The 21,651-nt window shown below is 38.1% G+C and overlaps 1 protein-coding gene across 3 annotated transcripts in view; it reads left to right on the top strand.

Moving 5' to 3' along the window:
* The first annotated feature begins 541 nt into the window (after positions 1-541).
* The window catches only part of LOC126471417 (metal-response element-binding transcription factor 2), a 114,885-nt gene continuing 93,775 nt past the window's right edge, over positions 542-21,651 (top strand). For 2 of the 3 annotated variants that reach the window (XM_050099553.1, XM_050099554.1), the window contains exon 1: positions 542-832. In XM_050099553.1, coding sequence (XP_049955510.1) covers positions 788-832 — 45 coding nt within the window. In that variant the 5' untranslated portion in view covers positions 542-787. The remainder of the gene's footprint in view (positions 833-21,651) is intronic. The other variant, XM_050099556.1, reaches the window with a different exon arrangement.

Raw genomic sequence — 21,651 nt, 5'->3', positions numbered from 1 at the left:
TTCGTTATTTCTGTTTTTGACCCATTTCCGAGCATGAGGGATTTTGAAAATTCGGATTACGCACTCTCGGAAATATTTTGAAAGCTTATCATAAAACCCCTGCAAAACTTCCCGTTATTTGGCCTTTTTGAGCACCATTTGACTGAACCAGTAGTTCACTCTTTCGCAGTTTGAAGGACCTGTTTCTTTCTTGGTACAAGCACTTAATAAAGTAATTAAGAATCATATGAAAAAAAAAAAAAAGTTTTTCTCTTTAGTCCTGAGAGTGAAAGAAATATATTATTACTTTCAAATTAATTGTTTATTTACAATAAAGGATTGTTAAAATTATTTATTTTCTCTGCGTTTAGTTCCGATTCAGTTGAAAATTTTTTTCAACTGTTTTTTTATCCATCTTTATTTGTTCGAGTAAATTTTTAAATTTACCAACAGAAATCAGTTTCGTAGGTTAAATAGCACACTCGATTTTGCATATGGAGGTCGATAACCACCTATACTCGAGCAACGTTCGATAGTCGTGTTTGAAACGTAACTTCCAAGATGGTGCACGGACAGTTTTGAATTTTAACATTGTGTTCTGGCTATGCAGATTTCTTGATTTTGGATTTCTGGACAAAAAATTTGTCGCGGCAGCTTTTGGGAATTCTCAGCCACACATGGACGATATTCTTAGTCTCTTATTTCGAGTGATCCGTGCGCACGGACGTTGTATTTGGGAGCGAATTTTGCCGCGCATCGCAAGCTAACATTCAGTTTTTTTAATACTTAACATGGCTGACACTCAATAATGAAGAGGAAACCACTTAGTGTTGTTGACTGTCGTAACATGAAGGTAAACCATGTTTCTACCTCGTTGCAATAGAGACAGCCTCTTACCTGAAGCTAGGAGATTATCGTGTTCCGAAGGAACGACTGTTCCCTGTGTATGTGTGTGTGTGTGGCTCGGCTGGGTGTGGAGATGGTTTTGTTCGTTCTACGAAAGCGAGTAGTGACGTTAGGTGAATAAGTAACTTGTTGGAGATGTACTGATGTTATATTTTATTTCGAATTCATGGAAATTCAAAAGTGGATTCTTTCTAGTATTTAATGAATAAATCAATGGTAGACATTGATTGCTGTTGCGATTGGCTGCTATTCGGTTGATCATTTGAGCCGACAACTGACTATGTACTGCAATTTATTGCGTTAGGGTCATTTGTTAGCAGTATTGTATTGCTAAAAGTATTGTGGACGGTGTTGCAAATCTTCTTTATGCTGTATTTTCAAATTTTTATTCAGAGTTCACGCTGGCTGTGAAGAGGTAACACGAGAACGCCTCGACTTGTATATGCCGTGTGTCATCTGTTGACAGTCACTTGAGACTGTTGCAGTTCAGAAAGCTACATTGATAGCGCGGAAATGTTGGTCTCTCCAAATTGTAACGTTTCGTGCTTGGAGGGAAAAAAGTACAAGCACGAAACTTACTTTAACGCGTTTGTAAAGCCACTTTTTACCAGGCTAGTATTAATTTCATTCAGTAGTTACGCGTTTAGTGATTTCCTAGTGTGGATATGCAAGATGATTTGCCTTAAGGCGTAGTATATAACATAGTCTGAGCTGTTACGCATTTGTATGTATATTACCGGATTTTATATATTTTTTCGGTACTTGGTCAAGAACTGTGCTGAATTGTACAGTCCCGATTGAATGCCATATAAAATTCAGTTAAATGATTGATTGGAAGCGCACAATTTCCGTGATATTTGAAGTGGTATAAAGCCCAATTGCAGTCAGCTTTGGGAGGTGGGGAGAAGGCGGTAAGGCGGTGTCTTCTGCGTTATTAAATACGCTATGTTGTAAAATAATTCTAGTACCGGTTGTGTTGTATGTCTGGTACTGTAATGCCTTTGGGGATAACTGTACACTAATGACGTCTGTTTTATATTGTTGTGGGAGCAGTGTCATACCTTTACTTGGAGGAGGGAGAAAAAGCTGTGCGCAGTTAATGATCCACTGTTATGCCTTGAGAACATTGCATCTATAGCTAAGCAGTTTAAGTATATTATTTTCAATGTCATTGTGAAAAAATAAAAAATCAGCAGCATAAACGCGCCGTAGCAGGTGAGATTTGGTGAATTTTCGAAACATTTTGATAGATATTAGTAACTGGAGGAATGACATAAACTACAATATGAAATATTAAAGTTGTTTGAGTGTTGCCAAGTAAGATGGCCCAAGAGTTGTTTTAGCTGAATAGTGCAATATAGGCATACTGTGGACATGCACAATGTTTTGTTAACATTGTGTTCAAATGATGCCATTCTTTCTGCAGTATGGTGGTGTTTGCTTGTATCTACTCAGTGCCGCCACCCCCCCCACCCCCACCTCACTGTTTTCTTTCAGTGTTGTGTTTATTTATACTGTCATTTATGTGAAAAAAAGGCAACTGTTTAACTTTCTAAAACCTAGACAGAGATATGTGGTGTTTGTGACTAGTGTGAGCCTTCTGGTTCTGTGTAATAGCGTCATAGGTTTTACTTATTAGGATAGAGTTGTTCAAAGCGTTCAGAAACAGTTAAGATTAAAAATATGGTTAAGAATGAAAATGTTGGTGTTACATTATAAACGGATGGTTTGACACTTTCTGTACTGCTGTAGGTGGCCCATGTATGTAAACATTTTTTTAAAATTTGGTGCATTTAGAGTTGTGTTGTTTAAACATTCTTTTTAAAATGTAAAATGTGACAGAACTGAGGAGCAGACATTGTAATGTCATATCATAGGGGTTGTGATTGGTTAATGCACTTGCGTAGCTTTCCCTATATCTTCTTTAGTAGTGTAACTGTCTGGAGAGTAGTGCAGTTCATAAATGAGTAGCATAAAATATCTGATAGTATTGAGTAAATTGAGTGCACAGTGCACATCAGCTGTAACTGCATAGAGATGATATATAAAATTCTCGACTCCCCCCCCCCCTCCCACCCACACACACACACACACACACACACACACACACACACACACACACACACACACACACACACACACACACAGAGTCAGCATCAGACTACTGCTGCTACAACTGTACCTTATTTTTAAAGAGCATTCTGTTGTTGGACACTATTGAAAGTTTTCTGCCCATGATTTTCTGAAGTTTTAATTGAAAATTTGAGAGATTTCTTGCGTGAAGACTCGTGAACATGTGTAGGGCCTCCTTGCATGCACAAACATTTGAACATCAATTTGCTTGACTAGTAATTCATAATTTGATTTTAAGCTCTTGCAGTAGCTATGTCTCAGTCAAAATTACTGGATTTCAGTTTCACAAATTATGCAAACAATTGTTTTTTTATTTAGACCTTTAGACCTTTATGCTTTTATTGCTAGCTGACTTCATTGGAAAATGAGTATTTTGTGAGAGATGCAGAGGTAAAGTTGAACGTAAACTTTGGTGAGTAGTGTGCAAGTGACAACAATTTTTTTTTTATCATGTCCAGTGTAAAAAGCATGTTGCGAAATGCAAATGTGCTACCCATAGGCAATTCTTGTTACGCCTTCAGTTCTTGGAAGATACAACATTCTGAGACTTCCATGGAAGGCAGCTGATAATTCCACTTTGAATTGTTGCGGACACACTTCATAGGCTTGGTCTGGCATCATCCACATAGTGCATGCCAAAGAACCGACCTACAGTATAGTAGTAGTTTATAGTGTTGCTTGAAATACAGGTGAAAATGTTTTTTTATTGTCGTTCAACTATAATCAAGTGAAACACATTTTGTTTTGTACAGTAGTGTCCACATAGTAAACGTGATTTAGTTCTCATGTCACAGAGTGGCTGTCAAATAATTTTGTATGAAATTAAACATCATATTATCTTATGGTTACTGGGAGTGCGTTGAATTGTATTTTTTTATCTGAGAATATGGCAAATTATAGCATTGAAATGCTTTTTGAAAGTCTTTAGTGTGTCACTACACAAGAATTTTAGTGAAGTTATATGAAAGATCATAAGAGTGACACTTTTGCGTTTTGGATCTCAAAACTTAGATGTAATATGCTTACTGTTAATTATTAGTACTCTGTGCTTGCTAGAGTGTGGTATTTTACAGCGGTTCCCCTCTACACCCAATCTTGTTTGTGGTGTCAGACTGATTTGTAGCATAGGCCAAGGTCTAGGTTAGGGTAAAAGGTAATAATTTGGTTGACAGTTGGCGAAGCAACTAATGTGAATGCCAAATAGAGGTTGTGGTAACTGTACCATATCCTAATGTTTATGTTTCCCCATATTTAATGCATTTTTCATAATAAAAACTAAAACTGCAAAGTAAATTCAGAAACCATATATTAGCTCATGGACAAGCCTCCGAGTATTTTGATGCATACCTTGTACATAAATTATGAAAAATGCAAGGGGCTCTCTACATAACATTTACTAACTTTACTTTTGGAATAAATGTGTACGTTATTTATCAAAGTGCTAGTAAACTGTGTTAACCAACTCATTTTTATAGCAGATAATGTGAAGTGGCTCACTGTTTTTCTTAATGACAACATACGAGTATAGCTCACTACTGCTACTTCTACTCCTGTTGCTGCTGTTCTATTACTGTGTAGAACACAGCAGCAATTATCACAGATGCTGCTTGAAACTGTTGCTGAATATTTTTGAAATTTATGAATTGTGATGAACTAGGAAATTTGTGGATCCCATACTTTTGTTCCACCAACTAATGTCAGATGGTGCTCAGATGCACCTTTTTTTATCAAAAATTTAGTTTGGTTTGTAAATACATATCTTGTGTGCTGTGCCCAGGTTTAGATAGTATACATCTGACTAAAATCTTTTATTTCAAAATGTAATATTTATTTGCTGAGTATTGATTTCAAATGTATGTTTTTTGAAGGAACTATTTGAAATCATACCTTCAGCTGATTTAATGATTTGAACAGCTACCAGAGCAAGTAAAGATTTTTTACAGTTGGTCTGTGTACCATCATGTGTTGCCTCAGCTGCATTGGTTGTGGATACTGGTAATTCACACAGTGCAATTTTTGAACGAAGCCCAAATTGCAGTGTCACAAATCTTTGACAAATCCTATAAAATGTAGGATCTCATTCAAATGATCCTAGTAATTAAAGTTATTATATAACATTTATAAACGATATTTGATAAAATCCCTGTACAGGTTAGCACTTTTAATAAGTGCTGTTGGTGCTCAACAATAGTTCTATAGATTATTATACCAAAATGACTTTTTAGCATTACTATTGTAATCTAATAAGATTTTGAAACTGCCTCACTGCAAAGTGAACATCCTGTGTATCGTAAACAGGCAATTTGAATAACATTGTGTTGGGATTATACTTCACACTTTTGGAAATGCTTCTGACTTCTTTATTTCAGGTAAGGACAGTGGATGCAGATTGTACAGTCTTACATGAGATATGGAATCGTTAGTGAAGGGCATGTGGCATTAGTTTTTTCTGTTTTTCTCTGCTGTAAAGATGAGCTTTCTATTGTGTAAATATTTGAGTAGTGGCAAATTAAATGTAAATATTTCCTGAAGAGTTCTATATTCCAATCAAAGATACGACGGTACTAAATATGGGTTGGTGGTGTGGCTGAAATGGGGAGATGTTTCCAGTAACTAAAATTGTATATAAATATAGTGCATTCAGGGAGTCTGGTAGCAATAAGCCCACGAAGGATTTAGTTCATAAAAGCACATTCTCTTAGATGACATAACTAGTTACTGCCATAAACTTCTCTTAAGATATGACTTTTGTTCTTTTTCCTGTATATTTAAACCAGTTACCATGCCTGTTAATGTTCATAGAATTAAATACAAGGGGAAAAATTCATTTCATATACAGGGTGATTCAAAAATAATACCACAACTTTAAAAATGTGTATTTAATGAAAGAAACATAATATAACCTTCTGTTATACATCATTACAAAGAGTATTTAAAAAGGTTTTTTTCACTCAAAAACAAGTTCAGAGATGTTCAATATGGCCCCCTCCAGACACACGAGCAATATCAACCCGATACTCCAACTCGTTCCACACTCTCTGTAGCATATCAGGCGTAACAGTTTGGATAGCTGCTGTTATTTCTCGTTTCAAATCATCAATGGTGGCTGGGAAAGGTGGCCGAAACACCATATCCTTAACATACCCCCCATAAGGAAAATCGCAGGGGGTAAGATCAGGGCTTCTTGGAGGCCAGTGTTACATTTTCATCACTCGTTCTCGGCCGTCCAGAACTTTTCCCTTTGCACAAACACCCATTCTCTGTCAACTGTTTATACCAACGTTTAATACACCACCTATCAGGAGGTTTAACACCATACTTCGTTCGAAATGCACGCTGAACAACTGTCGTCGATTCACTTCTGCCGTACTCAATAACACAAAAAGCTTTTTGTTGAGTGGTCGCCATCTTAGCATCAACTGACGCTGACGCCTAGTCAACAGCGCCTCAAGCGAACAAATGTACAACTAAATGAAACTTTATAGCTCCCTTAATTCGCCGACAGATAGTGCTTAGCTCTGCCTTTTGTGGTTGCAGAGTTTTAAATTCCTAAAGTTGTGGTATTCTTTTTGAATCACCCTGTATTTCACAAGATATTTTTGCTGCTGCTTGAATTTTAAAATTTTGTATAATGTCCATTGGTTGGTGCGTTCATTTCTTTACACCTGTGACACTAAGTACTTTCCCCATTACTGCCCACCTAAGTAGCTTCGCTATCTTACAGCCATTGCTGTGCCAACATACTTGGACAACTTTATTGCATTTATTGACAGTACTGTAAGTTAGCTGATATGGATTTTGCTAGTTAAACCTGTTTACTCTGTAATGCAGACAGGATATTTGCGTGCACTCTTATTTAAATAGTCACCGCCCAGGCCGTGAGCTCACCACAAAGAATTAGGTGAGTTTCTTTGTGGAAATAGAGGCCACTGACCACCAGTTAGAATATACTTTGAAGCAAAAATTATTCTTTCATTCAAAAATTACAATACAAAACTTTTTGAGTGTGTGATATTTTTTAAACTGTTTGGGGTGGACTGTTTCCATCATTTGATTCAAATTGTTTATAAATGAATCTCTTTCATCATGGAAATCATTGTCAACTTTGTTTTCACTTTGACATTCCTGTAAAAGTTCTACAATATCTTCCTCAGAACGGACTCTGTGTTAAGTAGTAGTCATTTTCACCTGTTAACTTGAACATAATTATTACAACCTTTTTGTTTGTGTTTAGGGATCCTTTCAGTGCACCATTCTCGAACAATTTCCATGTTCAAGTGTGAAATCACACAAAGTGGTATTTTCCTCCTGATATCTATTTTCTTACGAACTTTGTTATTTGGCCATTATTAAGTAACAAATCAATAATGCCTACAAAGACTTTAACATACATGTTGTGAATTTTGGGTCTAGTGTAGCAGGCGATACAACCCGTCGGCTTTGGACAATGACGTCACAAGTCGCCAGAGAGCAGTTTACCATTTTCGCTTTTGCTGTTATGTTTGTTTCATTTTTTTACTGATTGCTTAATAAAGTGGATCTGTTTATTCTATCTCGTGAGATTTTTTTTTTTTAAAAAAAAGCCAAAAAACACTTATCAGCTACTGAAGGGAGCTACAACACTAAGAAGAATCGCTTCTCGTTTGGCGACTTGTGACGTCATTGTCCAAAGCCGACGGGTTGTATCCCCTGCTACATTAGTCCCTGAATTTTATAAGACTTTGGAAAACAATTTGAAGGCAATAGCACATTGACTGCTCTTATCTATCCGGCCATCCTGATTTAGGTTTTCCGTTATTTCCCTAAATCGCTCCAGGCAAATGCCGGGATGGTTCCTTTGAAAGGGCACGGCCGACTTCCTTCCCCATCCTTTCCTAATCCGATGACCTTGCTGTCTGGTCTCCTTCCCCAAACAACCCAACTGCTCTTATCTACTGTTGTTTGTCCAGCTGTCATACAGTTAATGGCACAAATTTAGAAAAATACAGAAGGTATGGGTGGATCTCTATATGCTGTGCAAATAATAGTCACTGTAGCTAGGATATGAATATGCGGTGCTAGTAACACATCTACTGCAAATTTCAAGCACAGAATACATGTGGATACTAATTTATGGGTAACATTCACATTACACAAATAGTATGGCACTATAATAGCTTTGTAATAATATACAGGGATTAAACTACTGTTCACCAAATTAATTTTACCAAAGCAGCATCAAGAATGTTCATAAAATGCATGGACACTACATTACAGTGAGAGGAATGCATACATGTGGTTTAGAGTGTTACCTCATTAATTGTATGTAGTGTTAGGTTCTCTAAATTGCATAGTAAAGGCACAACCCCCTCCAATTTCCCTGCTTCCTAATGGGAAATAATTTGCTTCTTCTTTTGGTTTTATTACGTAGCCTCCCATGTCGTAGTGAGGTCAAAAATAAATTAGATTGTGCTCATAAGGGCAAAATTGGTTCTGGTTCTGGATCTTGATTAATAGTTGTGCTTCAGCCATAATCATTCAATGGCAGTTGTGAGGGTGACCTAAAAGAAGAGGTACTGAGGTTAAATGACAGGATAATGAAGATTAGAATAATGGCAAAGGGAAGAAGTATGGACGTGGTTCAGGTGTGCACCTCAAGTGGGAGGTACATCTCAAGAGGAAGAAGTCTTTGAGGAAGAACTGTAAACGCAGTTGATTGGACAAAGGATAATAGTCATGGGAGACTTGCATGCACATGTAGTGAGTGAAGGACAAGGCTATGAAAATGTACTGAGAGCAGAGTGCTAAGGAAGTACAGTGGAGGAGGAAAGAAATTGTTGGAATTCTGCAAGAGAAATGTTTTTGTGACAGGTAACTCATGGTGTCTGAAGAAAGAGTCAGAAAGTAATGTACAGCAGGAGTCTAGCAGAAAAAGAAATCTTCAGTGGATTACATGCTTTGTGATTGGCAAATGAAGAAGACTGTAATGGATATTAAGATACTACCATTTGAGGCATTGGATAGTAACCACCGGCTGTAGTGATGAGCATGAGATTCATGAAGGAATGGAAGAAGACAGAACCAGGAAGGGAGAACTAGAAAAGTACTTTATGGAATGATCAAAAGTAAGAGGAGAGGTCTGCAAGAGGATGCAACAATGATAGATAGAAATGAGAATGAGGTTGATAACAGATAGACCCTGAAGGCAGTGTCGAAGTAGTAGTTTGAGCATTTGCCAAATCCAGACAGACTTGGAGGTTGGAGGTGAGGGTAAAGGACTAAAGAAGGTAGAAGTACACTCTTGGGGGTGGGACCTGACATGGAAAGAAATGGAAATGGCACTGGGTAAGATGACAGGAGGTAAGGCACCGGTTGTGGACAAAGTGCGTGTAGAAATGCTGAAGGCAGCAGGGGAGGTTGGGAAACAATGGCTGTATTGTGTGGTGAGAGTGGAGCAGAATGAGAAGACTACTCCAGAAGATTGGAAGGGGGCACTAGTTGTCCTTATAACTGAGGAAAGTAATTGGAGAGATTGTAGAAACTACAGGGGAATCACTGATATCACACTCTTCTGAGGTATATGAAAAGATCCCACAGAGCAGAATCCGAACAAGGGTCAAGGACAAATTGATAGAGGAACAGCATGGGTTCAGACCTGGGCGGTCAACTATTGACCTCATATTTTCAGTGAGGTAGCTCCAGGAGCAGCACTATGAATCTGGAGAAGATCTCATGTTGGTCTTTCCCAATATATAAATGGTATTTGATAGAGGTTGTAGAAGAAAGATCAGGGAAGCAATACAAAAGAAGGGAGTGGAAAAGGGGACAATAAGCATAGTGGAGATGTACTGTGGGAGTCTGAGTTGTGTGAAAGTGGGGAAATGAAAGGACAGCAAACAAGTGGTGTGAAACTCGGCAGTGCATTGTCACCTCTCATTGTGGTCTCAGGTGAGATAATGACTAAGGGAGCAGAAAAAAAAACCTGGAGAACGCAAGATGAAAGCAATAGTGTTACAACTAGAAAAGAAGATAGACCATCTAGGGGAAGGAGGATTGGAGGTGAAGAGTTGAAGGAGGTGGAAAGTGTCAAGTACTTGGGAAGTGTGATAGAGGAGAATGGAAGAAATGAGGAAGAGATGTCAAATGTGATGGACAGATTGGCAGACAGAAGCATTCCTGCAAAGTGTTAGGATCCTGGTTTGGAACAAAGATATCCCACAGAAAAGCAGTGATATATGAAAGTTACTAAATCCCAATACTGACCTATGCATCTAAAACATGGGTAATGAAAAAAAGAGATGTAAGCAGATTGCAGGCACGTGAAATGAAGTTACTGAGAAGTAGGATAGGAGCAACAAGGAGAAGTAGGTTGAGGAATAAAAGGGTAGTGGAAATATTGAAAGAGGAACCCTTGCAGAGCAGGATAGAAGCATCAAGGCTAAGATGGTTTGGACACAAAGAGAATGGAAAACAGGGATGATTCCCAAGAAGAGACATGAAATGGAGATGCAAAGGAAATGACTAAGGGGAAGACCAAAGGATAGATGGCCGAAAGGTGTGGATGAATGTGTTAAAAAAGAGGCAAGGATTGGATCAGAGTGAACACTGAAAGATGGTGGGAAAATGGAACTAGATGGTGAGGCCTGTGTTGCAAACACCAGTGTGGTGTTGGAAAGTGTTAATGATTTAGAGAATATTGTGAAACCAGTCTCTGCTGCAAAAGAGACTGTAGGATAACTCATAAGAGACTTGTGTATCGTAAGAATGGCTGTGTGTGGAGCCTACCATAGTTTCCTCGGTCTGATCCGTTAGAAAGTTGTATCAGAAAATGGTAAGAAGCTCTGGTCAATTTAAAGTTAGTGAATGAACAAATTTCTTGTAAATCATTTCTGTATTGAAACTGAAGGGTACAGACAGATAGCAGATATACCAAATTCTCTATTTAAAAATGGATTCACGCTAAAAGATACCACTACTGCACCAATGTTCAACCACCACATCCATTTCCAAATGAGTCATATTGAAGAAAGCTGTACCAGTATTGAGAAACAATTGATAGGATTAAAAAAAGCTCCAACTATTTCCTTAGATTTTTCATTGGGTACTTTAGATATTATCCCTTTACCAGTTTGCATTTATTAAGAATTTCTAATGCAGTAAGTTATCCTAAGTAGTAGAAAAGGGACAAAGGTTTTTTGTTTACAAGAAGGGTAAAGGAACTACAAACAAATAATCCTAATGCCTATCTGTGGTAAGATACTAATTAGCATATTATAATCTCAAATACTATGATGATTGTGGCATAGTATGTGCAAGTTGATAAGTAAATTCTATATCCTTAAATGCCTGAAAGGTGATCATCACTACCACATATTTGATTGATAACCTAGATGGAATCATATGTATTAGGTCAAATAATGTTTGTCAATTGAAACAAAATATGTTGTATTGGTGATGTGCGTTTCAAGATGCAGAACAGTAATATTGGGTGTTTCCCAAGAAAGTGTTACAGGAACGATGATTCAATGTACGCAAATGATTTATCACATAGGGCCAGCCGCACACTCGGATTGTTTATTAGTGAAGTTATTTTCTAGGTGAGTATTGTTGCTGGGTGACTGTAAGTAAATACAGAATGAATTTGGCAGTATTTTCAGTTTGTGTACTAAATGGTGGTACCCTTATTAGTGTAATTTCTGAATACAAGACAGTAACATGTGGTAAAGTAAAAGAACCCAATAGTATTCAATAATATCAGTGATAAACTTCGGGTAACTATATCATAAGTAACATGTATTAGGATTACTGTCAAACGAGATCAGTAAGTGAAACTAGTAGTATTGAAAATGGATTTGTTGTGATGATTCTAGGGAAATTTCCGTGCATCTGTAAAAGACAAAACCTACAAGAAACTAGTGTGACCAATTTAACAGAACTCCAACATTTGCAGTCCTTATGAAGGAGGCAAGTCTGCAGACATCCAACAAAATGGTAGACCCACTTCTTTTTTGGTAACAGGTCAACCCATAAGAAAGTGTAATGGACACACTCAGGGAACTTGAAACTGTATCTTTGGTAGGAAAGAGACATTCTTGTGAAATATTGTTGGATAAACTGAAGAGAATGAGTATTTGAGGAAGTGTGTGCAACACTTTGTATAGCTTGCATCTTCCAAGCTAACCTAGGTTTTTGTGTATGCTATTGATTAGTCTCTCACTGCAACAATCATCCTGAGAATGTAGAAAAAAGAAGTAGTTATGGTGGTAGAAGTTTAAGGCAACCTTTCATGACCCAATATAACAGCAAAGAAGCTAAAGAATATTGAATGATTTTGAATTTGGTACACAAAAACATTATCTGATTTCTCTCTTCTCTTGGGTTACTTAAAAGTATCCTCCCACTGACTATGTGAAATGAAGTTCTCAACCTGTTTACTGTACAGGAAAAGCATACTAGTTGTCACAGCTCCATTTCTATATATTTAAGCCCACCTTTTATATCCTGTATTGACTGGGACTACTTTCATTTTTTTCTGCAAAAATTCCTTGACAGGACTTTAAACAATAATCTTCCTTCCGTCTTGCAAAGATTCCTAATCCCAATCTGTTCACCATCTCTTGCAAGAGGTTGACTTGTAATTAAGTACCAGGTGACTTGTGCAAAACTTTGCACTTTTATAGTTTTAAATATGACACTATTTGGATTAAACTTAGTTATTGGGTTAAGAGTAGTTGTGGGAATGAAGAGAAAACACCTTTAAAAATGAAATGAACACTATGAAATAATAATCATGAAATAGTGATACATACTTGTCTATACACTTCCATGCACATAGTTTTGAACAAAATTCTTTACAGAGCATTACAGTGTAAACGCTGTTTGGTGTAAGGGCCTAATCTTTGTGTACTTTTCATTTCTTTAAGGGCTGCAGAAATGTTAGTTGATTCAATTAACCTTGAAAAGGCTACATATAGTTGCCTATGTGTGAATACGTGATTTGGTAAATAAGAGCCCTGCTCTTTGAAGTGTTTGTCCATGTAACTTGTTTATAGTGATAGCAAACACAATTTGACTTGGCACTTGTGCGATGGGCAGACTACCACAGTTATCACAGTTGTTATTTATGACAATGCTGCATAGAAATGATCCAGCGAATAGGTACTTTAAAACAAATCAAATGCTATTTGTGATTCCTGTTACAGACATCTAGGAATTGCAGAGGGGAGTGAGTAGATAATATTTTGAATTGTAATCTTTGACCAGAAACATACCATTTCCGTGCTACAACCATTTGAAAATATGTTGGTAACACGACCACTTTTACAAGTAACTTATGGGCGTGACCCAGTACATCACTTGTTTTACAGTTCTACACATGAATAGCCAAATAAATTGCTTGTGTACTTATTGACAGGTTCTCTTTAACATAATGCAGTATGACATTTTCCAATTTGGGTGTGTGCGACATCTCTTTGAAGCGACACAGTGATGCCTGCTGATGGGGAAGGTGCTCTTTTTTGAAGCTGTTTCCTAATAGTGACAAAAAGGATATGCGATAAGTCGGGTGTTTTGGAGAAAGCTCTTGCTAAAGGTGATGAGCAGCTCTTCCATTACTGTGAACTTCGCCATTCAGAAGGATCGTGTTGGTGTATTCTGCAAATGTGTACTCAACCGTGTTGCTCTACCACTCACAGACGTGAACGAGGCTCGAACCAGGTCAGAGAGGTAGGATAGATGTCAAATTACGTCAGCTGATCTGATGTAACCAGCTCTCACCACGAGTACCCTGTAGTGCACCTACCTAGAAAACATGTTTGTAAACTGACTGGTGTAGTGTGGAAATGTATGGTTGCTATTCATAATACTCACTCCCCTCTATAAGTCCTAGATGTTTTTAGTGGTAATTCCTGAATGCCCTGTATAGGTATGGAGCTGGCTGCCCACGACGTCCTTTTGCCTACGATAGATAAGTCTCTCTTATGTTAAATTTTTCAGCAACGTCAGAAGCCGGAGAACTTTTCTAACAATACCTCATTCATCCCTGTAGGATTAGTATCTGTTATGAAAAAGGGATGTTAAATATTCACGAAATCGGTACAAATCATTTTCAAATGATAAAGTGGCGTGCAAGTTTAAAGGTGGATGCAAAATGCATTCTGAATGTGGAAATATGTTTAAGACAGTGCAGTGTCACTCGTGTGCTCGGTCCGACACTATGTGCTCCAGCTGTTCTTGCACATGACATCTGGAACTGCTAGTGTATGCTGGGTGTGTCACGTGGTGCACTGCCACTCAATACTTAGCATTGCTCCATCACTCACTGTTTTATGTGAACAATACTTGGTTGAAAAGTGACAATTTGGTTAAGAGCTGGAGAAACAAGTGATTGTGAATCTGAAATAAAAGTTACGGTAAGAAATTGAACTGTAGTGTAGTATACATTCATTGTTCGCAGTATTTTCTCCACACTGTATACAGAGTGTATCATAATTTATGGCGCAAATGCATACAGTCGGAAGTACACGATACTAGAAGCAAAAAAGTCTCAACAGAGGAATGGTCACTGGATCTGGAGAATGATTAATAGACAACAGCCTGTCAAATGGGTTCTCTTCAGCTACCTACTTCGCAGACAAGCTACATTTTCTTAGGATTCTTCACATGTGTTTCAGTCTGGCATCTGCTCTTACTACAACTACTTTTGTGAGGTTTCTACCCTTTAGGTTGCTCCTAGATCATGTAACCAAACATTTCTGAATGTATATTGTAATCATCAAGCAGGGGTGACACGTCATCGTAATGCGTACATACAGTGTGGAGAAGATGCTGCGAACAATGAATGTATATTATACTACAGACACTGTATACATTATACAGAAGATCTTTATCCCATTCTAGCTCCCTGTGTTGTTCGTGTCAATCTTTTATTAATTGAACATGTTTTATGTTCACATATAATTACCTTTGTATAGAATGAAAACCTTGTTTAGGAGTCAGCATAGAGCTACAAATAGTGGCCTCGTGAAACTCTGCTCTCACATTCATCTCCGGAATCCGTAGGAGAGCAGATATCGGTGACCGAGTTGATGCTGTGTTTCTTGAAACATTCAGTATAGTTCCACACTGTCACCTAGTGAACGAAATGTGATTCGGGAGTATCAGGTCAGCTCTGTAACTGGATACACGACTTTCTAGCAGATAGAACTCGGTGTCATTCTTAGTGAAGTGAAATCGTCAGATGTAAAAGTCATTTCTTAGATCTCCAATGGATGTTTATAGGACTGCTAATATTTACAATATACATAAATGCCCTGGTAGGTAGTGTTGAAAGCTCATTCGGGTTGTTTGTGGATCTTCTTTTGTATGTAGGAAAGCTGCATTGCCAGAAAATGTACTAGTAAAATATAGGAAGAGCTGATGCTGTATGCATGGATTGACATTTGAGCCACAGCTTATATAAATGTAATGTATTGTGCATAATTGAATGAAAATTGTCCTTATTGTTTGATGACACGATTGGCAATAAATTGCTGGAAATTATGAAATCTTTAAAATATCTAGGAGCAACCTAAAGTGTAGCAACCTCACAAAAGTAGTTGTAGTAAGAGCAGATGCCAGACTGAAACACACGTGAAGAATCCTAAGAAAATGTAGCTTGTCCGCGAAGTAGGTAGCTGAAGAAAACCCATTTGACAGACTGTTGTCTATTAAATCATCAGAAAGTATTCGTCCCAACTGGCAGTATGTTGGGCACGTGCAGTATTAACTAGCAGTCTAGAATCCTTACCAGACAGAATTAATAGAGGAGGTAAAAAAGATCCAAAGAAGAGCAATAAATTTCTACATAAGCTCACTCGTGAGTGCAATATTGCCACAAAGGTGCCCCTAAAACTCCAGTGGCAGATGCTACAAGAGAGCCATTGTACAGTACGAAAAGGAGTATGGTTATAATTCTGAGAAGTGTTGAGCAACAAATCGTAGAAATTCAGGCTCGTATTGCGACTCCAGTTGTTCTTCCTGTGCACTGTTTGTGTTTACAACAAGAAAATGATAAATCACAGTGGTACCAGAAATACACACAACCATATGCCAATAGATATAGGTTCAGAATGTTGACACAACTGCATAAATTGGATTACATATATTGTGTGTTGGAAGAGTATAGACTTTCTAGGCCAGAAACCACTTCATTAAAATTCTCCAGTGAGCATGACCATGTTGTGGTGTGATAAAATTACTGAGGTTTTTTTTTTCTACTGTTGCAGGTAGCTTGCATTGATTACCTAGATGATGATGATGATGATGATGATAATAATAATATAGAAGCATTCGTGCAGTTATTTGTTACGTATTGAATGTACTGTGTGTAGTGATGTGGGACTTGAAGCACAGTGATCAGTTCTATTGGTGGTTGAATATACCTGTTTCCTTTGTAGTTCATTAATTCTGGCAAAGTTTTAATTGACACAGTTAATTACTGCAGAAAACACCACTTGGTAAAGCCTCAGATCTCCCCTACTCTTTCTCTTTTTAAGAGCTATTGTGTTATCATAATCTTGAAATGTATATTCAGATACAGAATAGTGGAAGTGGATCACTTCCTGTTGTGAATTTTTGCCTTAGGTGCACTATGTTGATGTACTCACTGAAGTTGCGAAAAATATTTGAATCGAGCTGTGGAACATGGTTTTTTGGAGGGGATTTGTTAACTTGTTTACACATTATATGTAGCACATGGAAACCAATGTGGTCCTGAAGCTTGGGTACTTTGAGTACACCTGTTGTATACCCGAGGTCTTGTACCGGGTGTTACTCACTTTCATCCTGTACAAAACAGGAACACAGTATTATGAATTTAACTAAACTAGAAGATTGTTACTTGGTGTGGGAGTGGGGGGGTTGCCATATACATGAAAGTGGCAGCATATTCAAATGATGTGCTACTGTTTTTGTTGGTTTCAAAATGGTGGTGTTCTTGTTATTCTGCCCTCAGCCTTCAGAATCTGCTCCCCCCCCCCCCCCCGTCTTCCCCTCCTGCCCCCCCCCCCCCCCCATGTGCATTAAACAGCAAACCAAAAGAAATTGTACTAATTTGTAAACTAATATGAATGGTGGTACATTCAATTTGCAAATGAATGTCATGCCGATGCGCTGCCACTATCAGGTACAAGGCACCCTGCATAAGGTGACTATCTTCTTGTTAAGTTACATTTGCAAAATTGTGTTCCCATTTCATGGTGGTAATTTAGCATGTTAAATTTATAGCTGTGGCATGAATCTGAATGTGTGTTATGTTTGATCTTCTGATAACTTGACTAGTCGATAAACGACAGCGTCATCTGCAAACAACCTAAGATGGCTGCTCAGATTGTCCTCTAAATTGTTTATATAGATGAGGAATGCCAGAAATCACTTCTGTTTTCCTCAATGACTTTCCTTCAATTACTATGAACTGTGACCTCTCTGACAGGAAACCACGAATCCAGTCACATAACTGAGATGATATTGCATAAGTACGCAATTTCACTACAAGCCACTTGTGTGGTACAGTGTCAAAAGCCTTTTGGAAATCTAGGAATACGGAATCAATTTGAAATTCCTTGTCGCTAGCACTCTACACTTCGTGTGTGTGTGAAGAGGTGGTTGTGTGTCACAAGAACACTGTTTTCTACATCCGTTTTGGTGTTTGTCAATAGACCGTTCTCTTCAAGAAAATTCATAATGATCGAACACAATATATGTTCCAAAATCCTGCTGCATATTGATGTTAATGTTAGGAACCTGCAATTTAGTGGATTACTCCTACTACCTGTTTTGAATACTGATGTGACCTGTGCAACTTTCCAGTCTTTGGATACGGATCTTTCATTGAGCGAACGGTTGTATCTGATTGTTAAGTTTGGAGCTATTGGATCAGCATAATCTGAAAGGAAACTAACTGGTACACAGTCTGGGCCAAAAGACTTGCTTTTGTTAAGTGATTTAAGTTGCTTCACTACTACTTCTATGTTACTCATGTTGGCAGCTGTTCTTGATTTGAATTCTGGAACATTTACTTTCTTTTTCTGTGAATGAATTTCAGAAGGCTGTGTTTAGTTACTCTGCTTTGGCAGCACTGTCGTCGATAGTATTTTCATTGATATCTCACAGAGAAGGCATTAATTGTGTCTTGCTGCTAGCATACCTAATTCTTTTAGAATACTGCTGCGTGGTGTGGGGTCCTACCAGAAAGGATTGACAGAGTACATTGAGAAAGTTCAAAGAATGGCAGCTTGTTTTGTATTACCATGAAATAGGGGAGAGAGTGTCACTGAAATGATACTGGATTTGGGGTGGACATCATTAAAACAAAGGCATTTTTTGCTGCGGTGGAGTCTTCTCATGAAATTTCGATCACCAACGTTCTCTTCTGAATGCAAAAATATTTTGTTGACGCTGACCTACATAGGGAGAAACGATCACCATAATAAAATAAGGAAATCAGAGCTCACACCAAAAGATATAGATGTTCGTTTTTTCCGCACGCTGCACAAGATTGGAATAATAGAGAATTATTGTGGAGGTGGTTTGCTGAACCCTCAGCCAGGCATTTAAAAGTGATTTGCAAAGTATCGATGTAGATGTTACGTCAATGATACTGTAATGTATACTTAACATTTTGAGGATCTAATGCTCATCTTCATTCTGTACATCTACCTTACCACAGGAAAAGCATTTACATAATGACAGTAACAGCAAACTAACTAAAATATACGTTTGTAGATAGTGATTCGGTTGGCAAATTATTTATGAATTTGTATTTCTGCCCCATGATAGTAGAATGTTGCTGTGAGAATACTTTTGTAAAAGAGCATAATTTACCTGGCATCTTATTATGTTTAAAGTGTCTTTCTTACACTGCAAATTCTTTCTCATCCAAATTATTGTTGTTTAGAGAGCTGTTAAATTTATTTTTGACATGAAAGTGTCAATTTGCTTGTCATTCGAAATTTCTTGTGTAACAAAATACCATCAGGTTTGAGTCATTAATAACTAAGAGACTAACAATGTTTTAACAGTGGTTTAGCCCCCAATGGATATACCATGTCTGTACATTCGTGTCATACAGTATTTGCTTTGCCTGTGACATCATTGTACCACTGAAGATGCATGTGCATGTTTGCCATGAATTAGCTTTTTGTGAAGTTATAAATTGGTGTAGCGTGGAAATGCTGTTGTTGTTGTTGTTGTTGTTGTTGCTGTGGTCTTCAGTCCTAAGACTGGTTTGATGCAGCTCTCCATGCTACTCTATCCTGTGCAAGCCTCTTCATCTCCCAGTACCTACTGCAACCTACATCCTTCTGAATCTGCTTAGTGTATTCATCTCTTGGTCTCCCTCTACGATTTTTACCCTCCACCCTGCCCTCCAATACTAAATTGGTGATCCCTTGTTGCCTCAACACATGTCCTACCAACCGATCCCTTCTTCTAGTCAAGTTGTGCCACAAACTTCTTTTCTCCCCAATCCTATTCAGTACTTCCTCATTAGTTATGTGATCTACCCATCTAATCTTCAGCATTCTTCTGTAGCACGACGTTTCAAAAGCTTCAATTCTCTTCTTGTCCAAACTGTTTATTGTCCATGTTTCACTTCCATACATGGCTACACTCCATAAAAATACTTTCAGAAATGACTTCCTGACACTTAAATCTATACTTGATGTTAACAAATTTTTCTTCTTCAGAAACGCTTTCCTTGCCATTGCCAGTCTACATTTTATATCCTCTCTACTTCGACCATCATCAGTTATTTTGCTCTCCAAATAGCAAAACTCCTTTACTACTTTAAGTGTCTCATTTTCTAATCTAATTTCCTCAGCATCACCCGACTTACTTTGGCTAAATTCCATTATCCTCGTTTTGCTTTTGTTGATGTTCATCTTATACCCTCCTTTCAAGACACTATCCATTCCGTTCAACTGCTCTTCCAAGTCCTTTGCTGTCTCTGACAGAATTACAATGTCATCGGCGAACCTCAAAGTTTTTATTTCTTCTCCATGGATTTTAATACCTTCTCCAAATTTTTCTTTTGTTTCCTTCACTGCTTGCTCAATATACAGATTGAATAACATCGGGGAGAGGCTACAACCTTGTCTCACTCCCTTCCCAACCACTGCTTCCCTTTCATGTCCCTCGACTCTTATAACTGCCATCTGGTTTCTGTACAAATTGTAAATAGCCTTTCGCTCCCTGTATTTTACCCCTGCCCCTTCAGAATTTGAAAGAGCGTATTCCACTCAACATTGTCAAAAGCTTTCTCTAAGTCTACAAATGCTAGAAATGTAGGTTTGCCTTTCCTTAATCTAGCTCCTAAGATAAGTTGTAGGGTCAGTATTGCCTCACGTGTTCCAACATTTCTACGGAATCCAAACTGATCTTCCCCGAGGTCGGCTTCTACTAGTTTTTCCATTCGTCTGTAAAGAATCTGCGTTAGTATTTTGCAGCCGTGGCTTATTAAACTGATAGTTCGGTAATTTTCACATTTGTCAACACCTGGTTTCTTTGGGATTGGAATTATTATATTCTTCTTGAAGTCTGAGCGTATTTCGCCTGTTTCATTCATCTTGCTCACCAGATGGTAGAGTTTCGTCAGGACTGGCTCTCCCAAGGCTGTCGGTAGTTCTAATGGAATGTTGTCTACTCCCGGGGCCTTGTTTCGACTCGGGTCTTTCAGTGCTCTGTCAAACTCTTCACGCAGTATCATATCTCCCATTTCATCTTGATCTACATCCTCTTCCATTTCCATAATATTGTCCTCAAGTACATTGCCCTTGTATAGACCCTCTATATACTCCTTCCACCTTTCTGCTTTCGCTTCTTTGCTTAGAACTGGGTTTCCATCTGAGCTTTTGATATTCATACAAGTGGTTCTCTTTTCTCTGAAGGTCTCTTTAATTTTCCTGTAGGCTTTATCTATCTTACCCCTAGTGAGATAAGCCTCGACATCCTTACATTTTTCCTCTATCCATCCCTGCTTAGCCATTTTGTGGAAATGCTATCGACAAGGACATTGTTCCTAGATTTGGGTGTTATTGTGAAGAGGTTGCAGAGCATTACTAGGAACTAAAGTGAAACGATAAAAATATTTGCCAGAATATAAGTGAAAATTATTATTAAATTGAAAATTCCAATATAATGAAAGATGTAATTTTGTATGACTCGTACATATGCCTGGAATTACAGAAAACCCAAGTCAGAGGAAAGCTGACGTGGAGATTAATCCAAAAAGTCCAATGCCACATGAATGCAAGAGCTGTGGCAGCATCGAAAAGGAAATGAAAAAATGGTGCAAAATTATTACCTAGCTCGCCCATTGGGCATACCAGTGACAGGCTGTGATTTATCTGTCTGTCTGTCATAAGAGGTGAATAAGAGGTGTCTCTCACGTTTCAGCCTTTACGTGATGGTCCCCGCAAAGGGCGCATCACATGGTGCATTGTGTCCATCGTGCATTGAGATCTTTAGCCCACTTTCTCATTGTCGCATTGCAGTCCCACTCATTCTCCATCTCTTGGGTGAGAACACCTTCCTGGGTGCATTTTCCACTATGCACTATACAGTGCTTTCTGTGCCGACGATGACCACGGACTTCTTAACACCTCATATCCAGCATGG

Source organism: Schistocerca serialis, chromosome 3 (assembly GCF_023864345.2).
Source record: "Schistocerca serialis cubense isolate TAMUIC-IGC-003099 chromosome 3, iqSchSeri2.2, whole genome shotgun sequence".
In the NCBI taxonomy this organism is placed as follows: domain Eukaryota; kingdom Metazoa; phylum Arthropoda; class Insecta; order Orthoptera; family Acrididae; genus Schistocerca; species Schistocerca serialis.
This window is presented reverse-complemented; position numbering and strand designations above follow the sequence as displayed.